Source organism: Palaemon carinicauda, chromosome 34 (assembly GCF_036898095.1).
Source record: "Palaemon carinicauda isolate YSFRI2023 chromosome 34, ASM3689809v2, whole genome shotgun sequence".
In the NCBI taxonomy this organism is placed as follows: Eukaryota; Metazoa; Arthropoda; class Malacostraca; order Decapoda; family Palaemonidae; genus Palaemon; species Palaemon carinicauda.
In genome coordinates this window covers 46,908,511-46,931,027 of record NC_090758.1, presented here as the reverse complement: position 1 = coordinate 46,931,027, position 22,517 = coordinate 46,908,511, and the positions used below count along the sequence as shown (strand labels likewise).

General features: G+C 41.9%; 1 protein-coding gene across 1 annotated transcript; it reads right to left on the bottom strand.

Moving 5' to 3' along the window:
* Nucleotides 1-20,288: 20,288 nt before the first annotated feature.
* On the bottom strand, nucleotides 20,289-21,344 carry LOC137626884 (BCL-6 corepressor-like protein 1). Its single transcript, XM_068357869.1, has one exon. The coding sequence runs from the start codon at nucleotides 21,342-21,344 to the stop codon at nucleotides 20,289-20,291; it is 1,056 nt and encodes a 351-aa protein (XP_068213970.1).
* Between the last annotated feature and the right edge of the window lie 1,173 nt (nucleotides 21,345-22,517).

The window sequence follows — 22,517 nt, the reverse complement described above, 5'->3', positions numbered from 1 at the left end:
TCAACTACTCGGTGTTTTCCCTTATTTTCTGTCGTTATTTTGGATTTAATTTAACTTTTTGATGACTTCTCTGGCCTCTATTGCCTCTGGAAAGTTGAGTATTATCTTTACAATGTATAAATGAAAGCTCTTGTTGTTTTGAATTAAATCAAAAGTGATTTTAACGTAAACAAGAGCTGTTGCCTACCGGAGGCATCCTCGATGCTATCGCTCGCTCTTTAGGGTCAGTTAGTTAGCTAGAGCGATGTCCCGGTTTGTTACGCTTTAATAATTTTGCTCTTTAGCTACTCTATAAATGCCTATATTGTTCGGTTAATGTTAGCTCGGTGATTTCGACATGGGTCTAGGTACCAATACTGCCTTTCGCGAGGCTTCGTAGCCTAGACATCTGGCATTAGTACTTTCATGCATGGTATAAGTTTTTCCGAGTGTTATTTTATTGAAGCTATAGGCAAATATTTTATACATGTAAGATATTGTTGAATGTTTTTTTCCAAGATTGTTTACGAGAGAGTTTCGGTTATTTAGGTAATCGATTCTCACTTTACCTAGCTAGTATTCTAAGTACAGTAGTATACTTTCGCACATCCCCGATTGTTCTTTTCTCCTCCGGAGGACAAGTTCAATCCCTCTCTCCCTCTGAAAGCCCTTGGCTTAATCCTAGTGGTTCTACCTGTCTATTAATCCAGGTATTGCTATTCTAGGATATTTCTGCCCTGTCCTGATAACCAGAGTGACTGGTTTATTGGTTTGGCCAGAACTTCAGAGTTTTTAGTCTATGGTCTGCTTCTTCCCAGCATGAAGAATGAGTCTCCTTTGCTAGGTTAGGGGCGGAAACAGGAAGCTTTGCTTCCCTAGTCCATGTCGGAGGGATTCTGATGATTCCTTCCTCTGGTGGCCTAGCAGACTGTCGTGTGTCATTTTTTCTCGTGCTTGAGAATGACTTTCTCGGTTGCCCGAGGAAATAACTTCACCTAACTTTGTTCTGGTTGGGAGGAGGATAGCAAGCATTGCCAGTCTTCCTCCCTAATGGACATCTCTTGGTTTGGATGAGCTCCCTAACTGCTGAGTGTGTCTCTTGCTAGAACGAAGTCTTTAGGACCCTTATCCCTTCCCCAACTCTCTTCCTTTTATTTTACTGGCCATAGTCCTTCTTCCATACCTAGTAGAGGTTAGGATGGAGGACCGGCTCTGCTCTCTGCCATCCTGCATTACGTGCCAGCCTGAAGAGACCCCTTTTTTCTTTGCAGAGTGAACCCCAGACCTCCCTTGGTCTCTCTTCCATGTCTGGCGGTGGAGCCCCGCAGGCTGTGGATTCTTTGGAAGCCTGAATGCTATATTCTCCCCTTCCATAAGTTCACTCTTTCTGGATGGAAGGTCATATGGCATGCCTTCTTATAACCTTACATCCATACTGTTTCTCTGACTATTGTCCTGCACCCCTATCCCGGCTGCTGGCTTGACAGCCAACAGCTGGACAGGTAGAGAATCTCTAGTTCTTGGCTACTGTCAGTGGGCATGGTTTTATTACCTTTGCCGGCCGGCAGTGGAATCACAGCCCGAATCCGCTGGCCGCTACGATTAGCGGGCGGCAGCCGGATTTAATGTTTTCAGCCGTCGGCTGGCACTGATTGCCAGCCGGCACACAGTCCCGAATAGGATGGCTGCCGCCTATTAGTTAAAGATAGTATATCTTTGATCTATAAAGGGATAGTTGCCGGCCAGCACAATAGCATGCGATGTACAGTAGTTGTTATATTCGTAGTGTAGTATACACTGCATTAGTAGAAACTGCTGTACAGAGTTTGTGATAACAGTAAAGTTCTTCATCATACTTAATGTTATCTTGTACAGCCTTTTGTTGAGACCGTACTTTATATAGAAAGTGAGTTCTTTTTGTATTCTTTCAATCCCGTATATTAAAACTACACATTAAATTTCCGTTTAAGAAATTACATAACGTACTCTAGTATAGAATTAACCTTAGTTTTAATATTTTGGGAGGTTACGGCAATTGACTGGACAGGAAATACAAGTATGTGTCTTTCCTTCTTTTTTTATAGCTTTTCTATATAAGCTAAATGTTTCAATATAAGTGTAAAGCCTTCACTTGATACTCATGGATTTTATTTCTCTTTACAGGAGGACCTCGAAGTGCGGGAGTGTGTTCTGTAATGTCCGCAGTAAGTACTACTGTGGACATTAATACTGTAGGAAGCACGCAGCATGCTCAGTCTCCAGAGGTGATCTCCGGTATTGGGACCCTCAGGTTTGTACTGTATGTTTTAAACTGATTTCTGAGGCTTTTAACGACTCAAGGCATGCTGCCAAGAAAAAGTTGCGATCCTGGGTGAGGGGTTTTCAGAAAAACACCTCAGGCCCCTACCTTCCAAATGAGAAGATGAGGGCCTACCTTTTCCCTAAAGCATCGGCTGATGCAATCATCCCCCAGCCTCAGGTGGGGATACCAACTACCCAGAATCCGGTAGATTCTGAAGTCTCGGCCGCCCTTCAAGACATCCAATTGGACGATAGGATGTCAGAGGTGTCGGATTCTACAGAGAAGTACCTTCTAGGAAAAGGTCAAGAGGGGTAGCTGTGCCAGACTCATCAAGTAGAAGAGGAAGAAATCGATGAGGTGTCGGTTACATCGGTTCCAGACACAGAACCTGTTACCTCTACATCGTCTGCTATCCCAGATGACCTGGGAATGAGTCTTTCTTCTATTGTTGAGATGATCCAACAAATTCAGAAGAAGAATGAAGAGAAGGAAGCTGCAATGAAACCGGAGATATGTAGACTTGCAGCATCACGTGGGCCCCAGAAGCGACTCAACGTGAAGGATCTTCCATTGTGTTAGGATACCAATCTTTGGAGGTATGCCGAACATATGCCAATGAGAATCGGGAAGATCGTCATATCTGAAAAGTTGGGAGCAATACCTCTGGAAGAGGTGGAATTTTGGCCCAATTAGGATTCCTACGTGGACTGTTATGTCCGCCTAAGGAAGGAGCCAGCCTCAAAGGAGGAGAATGGGCCGAAGGATGTCATAGTTTTGGATCATAGTAAAGCTCAGGCATTACTATCAAGGTCGATGAAAGAGAGGGGCTTCACGAACTCAAAAGTGCCAGCCTTGAGTAAGAAGCTTCCCTCTTTTGTGGCCTCTCCTACCAGACCCTTTCCCTTCATGGAAAAGGGATATAAGGCAGCCTTAAAGGTGGTGGAGGCAGGGAAACAATGCCCCTCCTTGGAGGAGTGCAAGCCGTTATCTCTGACCTTGCCCATGGACCAAGAAGACTGGAAGGATGTACACCTTACCTTCTCAGTCGGGAAGCTGGAAGCTGATATTGCTGAACATCAGTTCGGTGAGGAACTCCCTAAGCTGTCGGAGTTTCTCTTGCGCAGGGAGCAAGAGACGAAGGAAAGACTTGCGGCATCAATGTCGTTGCAAACGACGTTAGAAACAATGGCAAGTGATCCCAAGATCCAGGACATGTTCATGGTGGTGGCAAAAATTCATCTGGCCACAGTTACGAAGAATCTCAATATCTTTATTAAAGCTAGGAGAGCCAGTAGAGAGTTTGTGTTCGCCTCGGCTGCGGTGACGCACAAACCGAAGAAACTGATATCCTCTCGTATCTTGGGTAAAGACCTCTTTCCCAATGATGTGGTTAAAAAGGTAGAAGACAAGGCTGCCACAGAGAATAAGAACCTTCTCAAAAAGTGGGTATTAGATCTTAAGAGGAAGTCTTCTCAGGATGAGGGTTCCCAACCCAAGAGGAGGACAAAAAGGCCTAGGCCATCTTCTCGGCCGGCTATACCTTACCGACAGCAACAACAGCACCAACTGGTACTTCAAGAAGTGGCGACTCAGTCGCCAGTTTTTAACCCAGCCTTCCTTTTGTTCGAGGGCCAGAGGTTCTTCTAGACGTCATTCAAGAGGAAGGGGATTCAAGGGAGGATGCGGTCAAGGAGGCAAGGCCTCAGGTCCACAACAGCATAAGTGAGATGCTTCCAGTAGGAGGGAGGCTACAGCTATTTAAAGGATCGCTGGACCTTCGATCCCTGGGCTCACAGCCTAATAAAGAATGGACGAGGTTGGCGTTGGAGCAGCCCTCCAGGTCAATTTCCTCAATTCTCCCAACACTCATCCCCCATTCTGGAAGAATATGTCCGAGAGCTCTTACACAAAAGTGATACGGAAAGTTAAGTCCATCAAATTTCAAGGGAGGCTGTTTTGTGTTCCAAAGAAGGACTCAGAAAAACTCAGAGTCGTTCTTGACTTGTCGCCACTTAACAAGTTCATAATGAAATATAAGTTCAGAATGCTCACACTTCAACACATAATGACCCTACTGCCCAAGAGGGCATATACGGTCTCTATAGACTTGTCTGACGCTTATTGGCAGGTTCCAATTAATCGCCACCTCTCTTCCTACCTAGGCTTCAAGTTACATAGAAAACTTTACGCCTTTAGAGCCATGCAAATGCAGCCGTCCGTTAATTACGCCTAAAGGGGGTCCAAGTAGTAGCCTACTTAGACGACTGGCTGGTGTGGGCAGCAACCAGGACAGAATACATGCAAGCTTCTAAGAAAGTGATCCAGTTTCTGGAACATCTAGGATTCAAGATCAATATCAAAAAGTCTCGACTTTCTCTAGCTCAAAAATTTCAGTGGTTGGGAATCCATTGGAATTTGGAGTCACATCGACTTTTCATTCCTGGGAAGAAGAGGAAGGAAATAGCAGGATCTGTCAAGAGACTGCTGAAATCCATACGGATATTAAGACACGAACAGGAGAGATAGCTGGGCTCTCTACAGTTTGCTTCAATAACAGATCCAGTGCTAAGAGCACAGCTAAAGGATGCAACAGGAGTCTGGAGGAAATGCGCATCAAACGCGCGAAGAGATCTAATAAAACCTCTACCGACTTGACTGCGATCGCTTCTCAAGCCGTGGTCCAATGCCAAGCAACTGAAGTAATCAATACCTCTTCAACCTCCTCCCCCTTCAGTAACTATCCACACAGACGCTTCAAAGGAAGGCTGGGGAGGTCATTTTCATCAGAAGAGAGTCCAAGGAGCTTGGTCCACTCTCTTCAAGTCATTTCAAATCAACTTTTTAGAAGCCATGGCAGTGCTTCTGACTTTAAAGAAGGTATCTCCTCGCCACTCGACCCACATAAGACTGGTTCTAGACAGCGAGGTGATAGTGAGATGCCTGAATCGACAAGGGTAGAGGTCACCTCAAATCAACCAAGTGATGTTGGCCATTTTTCGTTTGGCAGAAAGGAAAAAATGGCACCTGTCAGCAGTTCACATTCAAGGGTTCCGCAATGTTACAGCAGACGCTCTATCCAGGTTTACACCAATAGAGTCAGAATGGTCCCTAGACGCAGGATCGTTCTCCTTCACCTCGAGTCAAGTCCCGGAGCTGCAGATAGACCTCTTTGCGACAAAAGACAACAAGAAAATGGATCGTTATGTGTCCCCATACGAGGATCCGCTAGCGGAGCCCGTGGACGCTATATCCCTAGACTGGAACAGATAGTCTGGTATTTATCTGTTCCCTCCGCACAACCTCCTTTTGAAGGTCCTTGACAAGCTGAGATCCTTCAAAGGAAGGTGGCAATAGTGGCCCACAAGTAGCCAAATAGCGTGTGGTTCCCTCTGGCATTGGAACTACGCCTAAAATTTGTTCCTCTACCGGATCCATCCCTGTCTCAGCGAGTACAGAAGTCGACTGTCTTCGCTTCATTGCAGAAAACCAGAAACTTACATCTCATTATTTTCTCTCCCTAGTTCTTACCAAGAACATGCTACCCACCATCAGGTGGGGTCCCTAGAGAATCTGCCCTCTGAAGGAAGATGTATATCTATGTCCAGTGGGGTGCCTAAAGGTCTATCTTCATAGAACTTCAGACTTTATAGGAGGACAGCTGTTCAGAGGAGAAACCTTGGGCTCAAGGTTTTCTATTACTAAGGGTGAAACTCACCTGTGTTATTCGCAAATTGGGTCCTGACAGTACACCCGCTAGTCATGATCCGAGAGGAGCTGCTTCTTCCATAAAATTTCCTTATTTATATGGACCTTGAACATCTTTGTTCGTACACCAGCTGGTGGTAATCCAAGGTGTTCTTTATGCACTATGCAAAGCAAGTGGAGCAACTCAATCAATCTGTGGTAGCAGCAGGTAGAATCCTTCAACCTTCTGTTTTAACTCTGCAAGGAATAGTGTAATTAATTTCGGACGATTAATTAAGAGGGTGGGTGTGTAGTCAATGTGTGTACTAAATACTGAGCGATATGCCACAAAAGTGTCCTTACGAACTGTTCCATTGACGTTGGTGAACTATAGCATAATACGGACACTGGTGCCAAGAGTTTCTTACGCTAGTGTAATTAAACAGTTTACAAACTCTATCATTATTACTAATTCAATTGAAGTGGCAAGCCTGTTTCAAGGTAGATTAAACAATATTTTTTGTTGACTGTTTTCTTTGTGCTTTAATTGATATCATCCACTTTTTATAAATTCTATAAAGGTAGATCTGATATGCCCATTTATTAAATTCTTATAAACTAGTTAATAGTAAACACTGGGTTTTATTCGCCCACACTCATTTTTATTAGATATGTACTGAGCATTAAGATTAAAATATGGATATTTTAATCATGGTATGTCTTTTAAGATTGTTCCATTGTTCAAGCAATATCCACTCCCCTTAACCCTTCCTTAGGAAGGGTTGAGGTGGTACCCTAACGGGAGAATGGCAGAGATGCAAATTTGTTCCACTGCGGATATGACCTTTATCCGATAGTTATTAAGAGTGGTCACTTGGGGGAAGGTGTCACAAATTCATTCTGACTTTGGCGACTCTTAGACAAACTTTGCTTTATAATGTATAGGGCGAGACCACTATACAAGCTTGTCATTTTGTCATCCATAAGTTATTATGTACTCCTAGAGACTTTTCCAGAGTCTAGTATGACTCATCACTGTATGGGGCAGGAAGCACTAACATAGTTCATGCTTAGATGAAATGATGTATGACGGTAACATCATAGGTCTCTAGGTCTAGACGGACCAGGAAATTACTTTCTTGAGAGTACGGCACTGATTGGAATTCAACAGATACAGTAATGCTCTGGTAAACTTCAATCAGGACGACATGGCTTGAGCCCAAAAACTGGATTTTGAGCGAAGCGAAAAATCTATTTTTGGGTGAGGTAGCCATGTCCTCCTGATGGACCCGCCTTTCCTTTTATTTGTAGAAGGGCTTATTGACCCATCCCTATTATACAGTATCTGTACCACCTCGTATATTGCTACAAGGAATAAAGAGGGCGCTACCGCCTTCATCAGATACACACTGGAAACGGAATAAGAGAGATGCCTTATGAGCGGCTCTCTTTTCATTCTCGTTTCGGATTCTTGTCACTATTTCCCCCTCGAAGCGTTAATACTGTTCGGGGCGAAGATAGCTATGTGACGTGTCAAGAAAAAGTCCTCTGATATTGTGCAATATCCCTGTAAGATTGTTTACGGATATTTGCTCCAAGAGTTAAAATTCTGGATACCTTAAGGTAAAATTCTCTGGGAATATCACTGTAGTCAAATATACCCTAGAAAGCTACCATTTAGGAACTTCCATCAAGACGACATGGCTACCTCACCCAAAAATAGATTTTTCGCTTCGCTCAAAACCTGTTGTATATATATATATATATATACTAAAGGCACTTCCCCCAATTTTGGCGGGTGGCCGACATCAACAATGAAACAAAAAGGGGACCTCTACTCTCTACGTTCCTCCAGCCTAACCAGGGACTCAACCGAGTTCAGCTGGTACTGCTAGGGTGCCACAGCCCAACCTCCCTCATTATCCACCACAGATGAAGCTTCATAATGTTGAATCCCCTACTGCTGCTACCTCCGCAGTCATCTAAGGCACCGGAGGAAGCAGCAGGGCCTACCGGAACTGCGTCACAATCGCTCGCCATTCATTCCTATTTCTAGCACGCTCTCTTGCCTCTGTCACATCTATCCTCCTATCACCCAGAGCTTTTTTCAGACCATCCATCCACCCAAACCTTGGCCTTTCTCTTGTACTTCTCCCATCAATTCTTGCATTCATCCCCTTCTTTAGCAGACAGCCATTTTCATTCTCTCACCATGGCCAAACCGCCTCAAGACATTCATATCCACTCTAGCCTTAACTCATTTCTTACACCCGTCCTCACCCTCAACTCTTCGTTCCTAACCCTATCTACTTGAGATACACCAGCCATACTCCTTAGACACTTCATCTCAAACACATTCAATTTCTGTGTCTCCATCACTTTCATTCCCCACAAATCTGATCCATATATCACAGTTGGTACAATCACTTTCTCATATAGAACTCTCTTTACATTCATGCCCAACCCTCTATTTTTTACTACTCCCTTTACTGCCCCCAACACTTTGCAGCCTTCATTCACTCTCTGACGTACATATGCTTCCACTCCACCATTTGCTGCAACAACAGACCCCAAGTACTTAAACTGATCCACCTCCTCAAGTAACTCTCCATTCAACATGACATTCAACCTTGCACCACCTTCCCTTCTCGTACATCTCATAACCTTACTCTTACCCACATTAACTCTCAACTTCCTTCTCTCACAAACCCTTCCAAATTCTGTCACTAGTCAGTCAAGCTTCTCTTCTGTGTCTGCTACTAATACAGTATCATCCGCAAGCAACAATTGATGTACCTCCCATTCATGATCATTTTCGCCTACCAGTTTTAATCCTCATCCAAGCACTCGAGCATTCACCTCTCTCACCACTCCATCAACATACAAGTTAAACAACCATGGCGACATCACACATCCCTGTCTTAGCCCCACTCTTACCGGAAACCAATCGCTCACTTCATTTCCTATTCTAACACATGCTTTACTACCTTTGTAGAAACTTTTCACTGCTTGCAACAACCTTCCACCAACTCCATATAACCTCATCACATTCCACATTGCTTCTCTATCAACTCTATCATATGCTTTCTCCAGATCCATAAACGCAACATACACCTCCTTACCTTATGCTAAATATTTCTTGCATATCTGCCTAACTGTAAAAATCTGATTCATAGAACCCCTACCTCTTCTAAAACCACCCTGTACTTCCAAGATTGCATTCTCTGTTTTATCCTTAATCCTATTAATCATTACTCTACCATACACTTTTCCAACTACACTCAACAAACTAATACCTCTTGAATTACAACACTCATGCACATCTCCCTTACCCTTATATAGTGGTACAATACATGCACAAACCTAATCTACTGGTACCATTGACAACACAAAACACATATTAAACAATCTCACCAACCATTCAAGTATAGTCACACCCCCTTCCTTCAACATCTCAGCTTTCACACCATCCATATCAGATGCTTTTCCTACTCTCGTTTCATCTAGTGCTCTCCTCACTTCCTCTATTGTAACTCTCTCTTATTCTCATCTCCCATCACTGGCACCTCAACACCTGGAACAGCAATTATATCTGCCTCCCTATTATCCTCAACATTCAGCAAACTTTCAAAATATTCCTCCCACCTTTTCCTTGTCTTCTCTCCTTTTAACAACCTTCCATTTCCATCTTTCACTGTCTCTTCAATTCTTGCGCCAGCCTTCCTTACTCTCTTCACTTCTTTTCAAAACTTCTTCTTATTCTCTTCATATGACTGACCCAGTCCCTGACCCCACCTCAGGTCAGCTGCCCTCTTTGCCTCACGTACCTTGCGCTTTACTTCCACATTTTTCTCTCTATATTTTTCATACTTCTCTATACTATTACTCTGCAGCCATTCTTCAAAAGCCCTCTTTTTCTCTTCCACTTTTACCTTCACTCCTTCATTCCACCATTCTCTGGCCTTCCTCATGCTGCCTCCAACAACCTTATTGCCACATACATCACTTGCAATCCCAACAAAATTTTCTTTTGCTAACGTCCACTCCTCCTCTAAATTACCAGTTTCTCTTACTCTCACGTCGTCATATGCCATTTTCAATCTTTCCTGATATTTACTTTTTACCCCCGTTTTATTAGCTCTTCAACCCTCACTAGCTCCCTTTTACATCCACCTACTCTATTTCCCCACTCTTTTGCTACAACTAATTTTCCTTCCACCAAAAGATGATCAGACATACCGTTAGCCATACCCTAAACAAGTGCACGTCTTTCAATCTTCCAAACATTCTTTTAGTTATCAACATATAATCCATTAATGCCCTTTCTACTACTCTTCCATTTGTCACTCTTACCCATGTGTACTTATTTTTATCTTTCTTTTTTAAAAAGCTAGCACTTATTACCATCTCTTGTTCAACACACATATCTACCAGTCTCTCACACTCTCATTTTCACCTGGTACGCCATACTTCCCAATGACACCTACCTCTCAAGCGCCCACTCTAGCATTTAAGTCACCCATGACAACTCCATAATTCCTTCTACCCAGTCCTTCTCCACACCTAGTTAATTCATTCCAGAACTCATTCCGCTCTTCTTCACGTTTCCCACTACCTGGCCCATACGCACTGAAAAACGCCCAACATTCCCTAATCCTAATCCTTACCCACATTAACCTAGATGATATCTCCTTCCATTCCACTCCTTTACCTATCATCCATTTACTCAGCAATAAAGCCACACCCTCTCTCGCTCTTCCCCTTTCAATCCCAGACACTCTACCAGACATTTCACCAAACATCACTTCACCCTTTCCTATGGGTATTCATTGAAATGATGTACGTGTACGCCTTCTGGTTCTATGTCCTATACCTCCCTGGATTCAAAGTCTTGACATGGGTATTCCTTGAAATGATGTCCGTGCACACCTTCTGGTTCTATGTCCTCCACCTCCCTAGATTCAGAGTCTTCATATGAGTATTCCTTGAAATTATGGACGTGCACGCCTTCTGGTTCTATGTCCTGCACCTCCCTGGATTCAGAGTCTTCATATGGGTATTTATTGAAATTAAGTCCGCGCATGACTGCTGGTTCTATGTACTCCATCTCACTGGATTCAGGGTCGTCATATGGGGATTCCTTGTAATTAGGTCCTTACGAGTTATTCTTGCACTGGGCACCTACCACATTAAGAACTCCCTTGACAATGAATGGTGGGAGAAACCGCATGTTGAAAGTCAAGAGGAGAGCCAGACAATTCATTGCGTTTGCTTGACGTCTGAACGCCAACTGCGGCGCAGTTCTTCCAAGAGGAGGAGGCGAGGCAAGCAGTGAAGGGCTCAGACATGAATGCTTTTTGCAGTATATACTTTTTTTTTTGCTATGAAAAAACTGTCTAAAACTAGTTCTTGCACTTGAAAGAGGAATTCATTTCTGTCCTGTGATTGACGCAAAGGTATATTAAATAGGAAAAGAATATGTTAGGGCATGAACTATTAAAGATATCTAAATGAAAGTGATACTTCAGCTATGTAATATAAGGGCATTATTTCATTTGGTTTCCTAAAGGCCTTGGAGCATGTGATGCCCTTCTTACAATCTCCAGTGCTGTACAGAAATCCGTTGATTGTGGTCAGGAAGTTCGTATGATTGGCCTTGATTTTAGTGCTGCCTTTGACCCTGTTAATCATGAGGCCCTTGTTTTCAAACTCAAACAGTTGGGAGTGGGTGGGTCATTTCCTAACATCATTATTGATTTTTAAAGTAATAGATCTCAAAGAGTTGTTGACGGGCACCATAGTGAGTTTAGGAATGTGATATCCGGTGCTCCACAGGGTAGTGTTCTTGGCCCATTACTTTTCATACTATATACACATGACATGTGGTTTGGCCTAGAAAACAAGCTTGTTGCATATGCAGATGATGCTACTCTCTTTGCATCAATTCCATCCCCTGAATGTAGATCTAGGGTTGGTGAATCTCTTAATAGATATTTAGCTAAAATTAGTGCACGGTGCAAATTATGGGGTATAAAGTTGAATCCAAACAAAACTCAAAGTATGATTGTAAGTAGGTCAAGGACGGTGGTTCCTCAACATCCGGATCTCAGTATTGATAAAGTTTCTTTAAATATGTATGACTCTTTTAAAATTTTAGGTGTGATTCTCGACAGTAAATCTACTTTTGAGAAACACATTAGATCTGTGTCTTCTTCAATTGTACAAAAAATTGGCTTATTGAGAAAGTCTTAAAAGGTAATCAATCTATTCTGAAGAAGTGTTTTAATTCTTTCATTTTACTGAGTTTTAAGTATTGTTCTCCTGTCTGGTCTTCAGCTGCTGATTCTGATCTTAATTTGCTAGACAGAAACTTACGGTCTATTAAATTTCTTATTCCTGATGTAGATATTAATCTTTGGGACTGTCGTTCAATTAGTTCATTATGCTTGTTGCATAAGATTTTTCATAACTCTGACCATCCTTTACATTCAGATCTCTCTGGACAATTCTATCCTGTTCGTAATACTAGGCAGGCAGTTTATTCTTATAGCCATGCCTTCTCCATCATGAGGCTCAATACTACACAGTTATTATTATTATTATTATTATTATTATTATTATTATTATTATTATTATTATTACTATCCAAGCTACAACCCTAGTTGGAAAAGCAAGATGCTATAAGCCCAGGGGCTCCAACAGGGAAAAATAGCCCAGTGAGGAAAGGAAATAAGGAAATAAATAAATGAAGAGAACAAATTAACAATAAATCATTCTAAAATAAGAAACAACGTCAAAACAGACATGTCATATAATAAACTATCAACAACATCAAAAACAAATATGTCATAGATAAACTACAAAAAGACTATGTCCGCCTGGTCAACAAAAAAGCATTTGCTCCAACTTTGAACTTTTGAAGTTCTACTGATTCAACCACCCGATTAGGAAGATCATTCCACAACTTGGTCACAGCTGGAATAAAACTTCTAGAGTACTGCGTAGTATTGAGCCTCGTGATGGAGAAGGCCTGGCTATTAGAATTAACTGCCTGCCTAGTATTACGAACAGGATAGAATTGTCCAGAGAGATCTGAATGTAAAGGATGGTCAGAGTTGTGAAAAATCTTATGCAACATGCATAATGAACTAATTGAACGACGGTGCCAGAGATTAAAATCTAGATCAGGAATAAGAAATTTAATTGACCGTAAGTTTCTGTCCAACAAATTAAGATGAGAATCAGCAGCTGAAGACCAAACAGGAGAACAATACTCAAAACAAGGTAGAATGAAAGAGTTAAAACACTTCTTCAGAAATGATTGATCACCGAAAATCTTGAAAGACTTTCTCAATAAGCCTATTTTTTGAGAAATTGAAGAAGACACAGACCTTATATGTTTCTCAAAAGTAAATTTACTGTCGAGAATTACACCTAAAATTTTGAAAGAGTCATACATATTTAAAGGAACATTATCAATACTGAGATCCGGATGTTGAGGAACCACCGTCCTTGACCGACTTACAATCATACTTTGAGTTTTTTAGGATTCAACTTCATACCCCATAATTTGCACCATGCACTAATTCTAGCTAAATCTCTATTAATGGATTCACCAACCCTAGATCTACATTCAGGGGATGGAATTGATGCAAAGAGAGTAGCATCATCTGCATAAGCAACAAGCTTGTTTTCTAGGCCAAACCACATGTCATGTGTATAAAGTATAAAAAGTAATGGGCCAAGAACACTACCCTGTGGAACACCGGATATCACATTCCTATAATCACTATGGTGCCCATCAACAACAACTCTTTGAGATCTATTACTTAAAAAATCAATAATAATGCTAAGAAACGACCCACCCACTCCCAACTGTTTCAGTTTGAAAACAAGGGCCTCATGATTAACACGGTCAAAGGCAGCACTAAAATCAAGGCCAATCATACGAACTTCCCGACCACAATCAAGGGATTTCTGTACAGCATTGGAGATTGTAAGAAGGGCATCACATGCTCCAAGGCCTTTACGAAAACCAAATTGCAAACTAGGGAGTAGATGATTACCTTCAGCAAACCTATTAAGACGTTTTGCCAGAAGACGTTCAAAAACTTTAGATAATATGGGAGTTATGGAAATTGGGCGGTAATCAGTGGGACTTGAGCTACCACAAACACATTTGCATAGAGGAGTAACATTACCAATTCTCCAACTAGTGCTAAAAGCTCCTCTTCTTGCTAACTTGCACAAAATAACAGATAACTTTGGAGGTAAGAAATCTGCTGTCTTTATAAAAAACAAAGGTAAAATACCATTTGGGTCTACACCTCCATAAGCATCAAGGTCCATCAACAGAGCTTTAATCTCACGAGATCGAAAAGCTAAACTAGTTAGTTTAGCCTCAGGAAAACAGGAATGAGGAAGTTCAAGTTTTTCATTACTCTGTTTACTGTTAAAACATCAGCCAAAAGGGTTGCCTTTTCCTTTGGACAGTGAGTGACTGAGCCATCTGGTTTAAGTAAAGGAGGAACTGTTACATCTACACCAAAGAGTGCAGATTTAAGGGTAGACCACCATTTATGTTCCTGAGTTGTACCAGAAAGTGTTTCTTTATGGTTAAATTGTACTCCTTTTCAGTTGAGGCATAAACTCTCTGAGCAAAAGCTCGAAGCTGTGTATAGTTGTTCCAGGTCAAATCTGATCTGTTACCCTTCCAAAGTTGATAGGCCTCCTGCTTCTCCAAAAAAGCACGTCTACAATCATCATTGAACCACGGTTTGTCCTTCACTCGGTACCTTAGCACACGAGAAGGGATACGCCTATCAATTATGTTGACTAGATTCTCATTCAAAGGGACAACAGGATCTACACTATTATATAATTGTGACCAATTCAAGCACAAAAGATCATGTAAAATCCCATTCCAGTCTGCTTGGGATTTCATATAGATTTTACAAGAATATGATATATCAGGGACAGGCTGCTCAGTCTTCACTAATAATGAAATCAAGGCATGATCAGATGTCCCGACTGGAAAACCAACCTTACCAGTTATAACGCCAGGGGAGTCAGTGTATACGAGGTCCAAGCAATTACCAGACCTGTGAGTAGCTTCATTTATGATTTGCTCACAGCCTGATTCAGAAGCAAAGTCTAAAGCTCTTAAGCCATGGTGATCGGTAGGAGAGATAGAACTTAACCACTCCCTATGGTGAGCATTAAAATCACCAACAAAGACAAAAGAAGCCTTTCTATCATCTTCTTGTATCTTAGCCATAATGGTAGGAAGACAATCGAAGATAGAATCATCCATGTCTGGATTCCGGTAGATCGAACATAAATAAAAGTTGTTATGCCTGCCACAAACTTTTATTACCTGAATCTCATGACATCCACATTGATAGCAGGACTTATGAGAAGCAGGGTACTCGGTCCTAATATACACCGCCATTCCCATGGCCCTAGGGATGGCATCACGTTTCAACATTATTGGCTTCTTAACCCTGGATAGGTACGGTCCTCGGACACCCCTTTAAGGGTATACTCGGACGCGAACGACCCCGACGCCAAAAAAAATTCTTGAAAAATCAGTTTTTGCAGTAACCTCCTTTTTTCTTTTGCCAAAAAAAACTTCAATGAATGCTTAAAACAACTGTAAAGATAAATACTACTCATCTGCAGAAAAACTATTTATTATAAATATTTTAAAAAATTAAGTAGAAAAAAAAAAGACCTGACATAAAAATTCATAAAAAAAAAGTTTATACATATATACACAAATCATTTTAGGAATTGATTCTTGAATGTTTAGGACACATCTTGATGTATTTTGGATGAAGTCAGACCCATGGAGGTGAAGATCTGAAATGAGAAAAAAAGGGTAACTTTTTTTGGCCAAAAAAAATTGTCCAAATTTCATGAATTTTTTTGGGTACCCAAATGAAATAGGAAGTGGCTAATTTTTTTAGGGAATAAACATATGTTATCCTAAAATAGAAATATGTAAAAAAATCTTCATTATTTTGTAAATTAAATTTATATCAGGGGCCATATCTAAAGGTAATTTTTTGAGTACTTGGAAATTTCGTAAAAAAATACATATATTTAATATATAATATGATATTTATGCAGGTAAAAATATACCAAAATATCACAAATTCTATAGGGAACAAGAATATATATAGATAGGGCAGCTTACGCTTCGGATATGTCCACAAAATGGCCGCCAACCACACTGACTCAGACTCCCTAATCTGCCACTTGAAATGTAGGAAGGGTATGTCAATTTCAAGGTGTTATTTACTAATCTAATTATTATTGGATATGCATAAAAATTGTATGGTGGGTTGCTGGATAATTGTCGATTATTTTACGACTATAAAATTAAAATTCTGACCCAAAAAAATTTTTTTGAAGGGAAATAAAATCGAAAAAAAAAATGTAAAACAATATTTTAGCTAAAAAAATTTGATGATATTCAATCAAAAAAAAAGTAAACAAAATTTTCCGACAAATAAACATCTAGAGGAATCATTACTCTGTGATAGTTCCTTAGTACGTAGTAATTTTGAAAGAATTGGGAAAAAACGAAAAAATGGCAATCACCGGAAAATCGAACACATACTTATATATACGCCATATCTGGCTAAAAAAAAAATAGGCATGGGTAGCCAGATCATCTAGAAACACTTTCCAACACTATAAAAATATAAGTTTTGCGACACTACTTGCCAATTCCTTACGGTAACATGACTAAGCAAAAAAATGCAAAACAAATAAAAAGGGGCACTCGCGGAAAAATGCCCAACATTCTAATATACGGCATCTCAGATAAAAAAAAAAAAACATGCACGTGTTAGCCTAACCATCAAGGCACACTTTCTAACACATAAACATGAAAAAAAAATCAATAATATACGGCAATTCCTTACTACGTAGTAAATTTTTACACATATTGAAAAAAAAACAGAAATTTGCAACCGCAGTTAAATACCCAATATACCAATAACTACGTCGTATCTGACAAAAACAAAATCACGCATGGGTAGCCAGATCATCTAGACACACTTTCCAACATTAAAAAAGCAAAAGTTTTACGACACTATTTCGCAATATCTTACGGAAAAATGACTTGGCAAAAAAATTAAAAAAAATTAAAAAGGGACACTCGCGGTAAAATGCCCGACATTCTAATATACGACATCTCAGATAAAAAAAAGACATGCACGTGTTAGCCCAACCATCAAGGCACACTTTCTAACACATAAACATGAAAAAAAAATGAATAATATACGGCAATTCCTTACTACGTAGTAATTTTTACAAATATTGAAAAAAAATCAGAAATTGGTAACCGCAGTTAAATACCCAATATACCAATAACTACGTCGTATCTGACAAAAACAAAGTCATGCATGGGTAGCCAGATCATCTAGACACACTTTCCAACACTAAACAAGCAAAAGTTTTACGACACTATTTGGCAATATCTTACGGAAAAATGACTTGGCAAAAAAATGAAAAAAAATGAAAAAGGGTCACTCGCGGTAAAATGGTCCTCGTGGTGATGAACGACATTTTAACTAAAAAAAAAACATGCACATGGTAGCCAAACAATCCACCAAGACTTTCCACAACTGATAACCTATACAAGTTGCACCATTCTACGACAATTTCATGATACGTAATAACTTTGATAATTATGCAAACTACCTCAGAAGGGTAAACTCGGACGCAAACGACCCCGACGCGTCTCAGAAATCGGGGAAGGAGTACAGCTACAGCAATGCACATCTGGACTCTACTAGAGCGTGTAGGGGAGACACCTCCTGCAGGTTGATCACCCACAAATTCAGTCACAGGGGTGAGTCACGTGAGAAAAACCTGTTTTTTTTTTACGCTCGGGGTCGCAAACGACCCACCGTACCTATCCAGGGTTAAAACCAGTTATAAGGAGCTCAGATGAGTGCCTCATATTAGAAACCAAAGTTTCTGAGCACAAAAGAATATCATACTGTCTGGACGCAACTGTAAGGTCTTGGATATTTGCATGAAGACCACGAATATTGCAATACAGAAGACGACATTGACGAAATCTAGGACGTACTGGTCCCGGATTTCGCTCAATGTCTCCAGACAGCATAAGAATTAATAGAAATAAAATAGAGACATCATACTTAAAAACTACATTAACAAGAATTATAACAAAAACAATACGTACAGAATTATAAACAAAGTGATTGATGATACCCATAGACTATAGTAAAAAGTCGGAAAAACTGGTCAACATGGAGGAGCCGATACACCATGCAAGGCTAAATACCCTCCAGGATAGCCACTTCAACTGAAGGGAGGACAGAAAGGATGGTTTTAAGAAGAAAAAGAATCAGAAAAAGGAAAAGACAACCTCTTGATAAACCACCAGGCATCCATGGCCCTTCTATTAAGCCTGCCCAACACACCATTTAAAAAAAAACAAGAGGAAGAAAAAAAATAAGATAGAATAGTGTGCCTGAGTGTACCCTCAAGCAAGAGAACTCCAACCCAAGACAGTGGAAGACCATGGTACAGAGGCTATGGCACTACGCAAGACTAGAGAACAGTGGTTTAATATTGGAGTGTCCTTCTCCTAGAAGAGCTGCTTACCACAGCTAAAGAGTCTCTTCTACCCTTACCAAGAGGAAAGTACACTGAGCAAATTGCAGTACAGTAATTAACCCCTTGGGTGAAGAAGTGTTAAGTATCTTATTGTTGTCAGGTGTATGAGGAAAGACGAGAATATGTAAAGAATAGGCCAAACTATTCTGTGTAAGTGTAGGCAAAGAAAAAAATAAGCCGTGACCAGAGAGAGGGATCCAATGCATTACTGTCTGGCCAGTCAAAGGATCCAATACCTCTCTAGTGGTAGTATCTCAACGGGCGGCTGGTGCCCTGGCCAACCTAGAAGTTATATTCCAGCTGTTACCGAGTTGTGGAATGATCCTCCTAATCGGGTAGTTGAATCAGTAGAACTTCAAAAGTTCAAAGTTGGAGCAAATGTTTTTATGTTGACCAGGCTGACAGGAGTCTTTTTATTGTTTATATATGACCTATCTGTTTTTGACATTGTTAATAGTTTATGTAAGACATATCTGTTTTGACGCTGTTACTGTTTTTAGAATGATATATTGTTAATTTCTTTTTATCATTTATCTATTTCCTTATTTCCTTTCCTCACTAGGCTATTTTTCCCTGTTGGAGCCCTTGGGCTTATAGCATCTTGCTTTACTAACTAGGGTTGTAGCTTGGCTAGTAATAATAATAATAGTAATAATGGGGCCATGACATAGTCTGTCACAGGGCGTGGGGCCATGGCCATGTGCGGCACAGGGCGTGGGGTCATGGCCATGTCCCGTACAGGGCATGAAGCCTTGGCCATGTCCGCTAAAGGAAGTGGGGCCATTTCCATATCTGGCTCAGGAAGTGGAGTGATGGTCGTGTCCAGCACAGGCCGTGGGCCACGGCTATGTCCCGCACAGGACGTGGAGCCATGGCCATGTCTGGCAGAGGGCGTGGGGTCATGGCCATGTCCAGAACAGAGCGTGAGGTCATTCCCATGTCCGCTACAGGAAGTGGAGCCATGGCCATGTCCAGAATAGGAAGTGGGGCCATGGCCATGTCCGGCACAGGGCGTGGGGTCATGGCCTTGTCTGGAACAAGGCATGAAGCCATGGCCATGTTCGGTACAGGAAGTGGGGCCATTGCCATATCCGGCACAGGAAGTGGGGCCATGAACATGTCTGGCACAGGAAGTTGTGCCATGGCCATGCACAAAACAGGGTGTGAAGCCATTGATATGTCCGGTACAGGAAGTGGGGCCATGGCCATATCCTGCACAGGAAGTGGGGCCATGTCCATGTCCGGCACAGGGCGTGGGGCCATGGCCATGTCCTACACAGGGCGTGGGGTCATGGCCTTGTCTGGAACAGAGCATGAAGCCATGACCATGTTCGATACGGGAAGTGGGGCCATTGCCATATCCGGCACGGGAAGTGGGTTCATGGTCATATCCAGCACAGGGAGTGGGGCCATGGCCATGTGCAGAACAGGGCGTGAAGCCATGGCCAGGTTCGGTAGAGGAAGTGGGGTCATGGCCATAACCAGCAGAGGTCATGTGGCCATGGCCATAACCAGCACAGGTCATGTGGCCATGGCCATGTCCGGAACAGGGTGTGGGGCCATGGCCATATCCGGCACAGGAAGTGGGGCCATGACCATGCCTGGCACAGGAAGTTGTGCCATGGCCATGCCCAAAACAGGGCGTGAAGCCATTGATATGTGCGGTTCAGGAAGTGGGGCTATGGCCATATCCTGCACAGGAAGTGGGGCCATGGCCATGTCCGGCACACGGGCGTGGGGCCATGGCCATGTCCAACACAGGGCGTGGGGTCATGGCCTTGTCTGGAACAGGGCGTGGGGCCATGGCCATGTCCAACACAGGGCGTTGGGTCATGGCCTTGTCTGGAACAGAGCATGAAGCCATGACCATGTTCGGTACAGGAAGTGGGGCCATTGCCATATGCGGCACAGAAAGTGGGGCCATGGCCATGTCCGGCACAGGAAGTGGGGCTTTAGCCATGTCTGACATAGGGCGTGCGGTCATGGTCATGTCTGGAACAGGGCATAAAGCCATGGTCATGTTTGGTACAGGAAGTGGGGCCAATAGCATATCCGACACGGGAAGTGGGTTGATGGCCATGTTCAGCACAGGGCGTGGGGCCATGGCCATATCCCGCACAGGAAGTGGGGCCCATGACCATGTCCGGCACAGGCGTGGGGCCATGGCCATGTCCGACACAGGGTGTGGGGTCATGGCCATATCTGGAACAGGGCATAAAGCCATGACCATGTTTGGTACAGGAAGTGTGGCCAATACCATATCCGGCACGGGAAGTGGGTTGATGGCCATGTCCAGCATAGGGCGAGGGGCAATGGCCATGTCCGGAACAGGGCGTGAAGCCATGGCCATGTCCGGTACAGGAAGTGGCGTCATGGCCATAACTGGCACAGAGTGTGGGGCCATGGCCATGTCCGGAACAGGGTGTGGGGCTATGGTCATATCCGGTACAGGAGGTGGGGCTATGGCCATATCTGCTACAGGGCGTGGGGCCATAGCCATGTCCAGAACAGGGCATGTTGCCATGGCCATGTCCGGAATAGGGAGTGAAGCCATGGCCATGTCCAGTACAGGAAGTGGGGCCATGGCCATGTCCGGAACAGAGCGTGGGGCCATGGTCATGTCCAGGAAAAGGGCGTGGAGCCATGGCCATGCCTGGCACAGGTGTTGTGGTTGTGGCCACACCCAACACAGGGTGAGGGGTCGTGGATAGGCGCAGCACATGGGCCCTGGGCCTGCCTCTAAAACTGTAACCTTGAAAGGTGGGGGGACCCAATGCGAAGCCTTCACATGAGAATGGTGTGCAATAAACTGTCCTTGAGTAACGACTTGGGGCCCCGGCCGCGAATTTTTTCCCCTAAACAGGAGTGCAGAATGGGGGGGGGGGGTCGGCTTAGTGCGCAAAAAACAGATTCAAATGGTAACGCCTTTATTACAGTGGCTCTAAGATTTGACGGGTAGCTACCTCATGAAGGTTTTGATTACTAACTGCATTCATAAAGAACGTAAATCTTTATAGACGGCCTAATAATAATAATAATAATAATAATAATAATAATAATAATAATAATAATAATAATAATAATAATAATAATAATAATAATAATAAAAATGAAAATAATAATAAAAATAAAATTAATAATAATAATAATAATAATAATAATAATAATAATAATAATAACACACACACACACACACACACACATATATATATATATATATATATATATATATATATATATATATATATATATATATATATATATGTATATGTATATATATATATACACACACACACACACACACACACACACATATATATATATATATATATATATATATATATATATATATATATGTGTGTGTGTGTGTGTGTGTGTGTGTGCTTGTGTGATCTACACATCAGAAGTAAATATATGTCCTGTAGGTAATAAAAGTAAATGTTACTAAAACAGCTTAATTTCAAAAGTTTGCTTGCATAAACAACAAGGTTCCTAACAGTTTCGTAGTCGATTTGCACAAGTAGCCTAAATCTTTTTCACAACAAATCATCATCATTACTTTGATGTCTAGTCCTTCATTGTTGCACCTGTTTAACCATGTTGATTTCTTACACTACTGGATCCTTTCATTGGCTAGACAGTAATACATTGTATCCCTCGTTCTAGCCACGGCTAAATTTCCTTTGCCTACACATTCACCGAGTAGTCTGGTCTATTACCAAACAATTCTTCTTCGTTCAAGGGGTTAACTACTGCACTGTAACTGTTCAATGGCTACTTTCCACTTCGCAAGGGAACAAGGATCTCTTTAGCTATGGTAAGCATCTCTTTTAGAAGGAAACTCCAAAATCAAACCATTATTCCTTATTCTTTGGGTAGTGCCATAGCCTTTGTA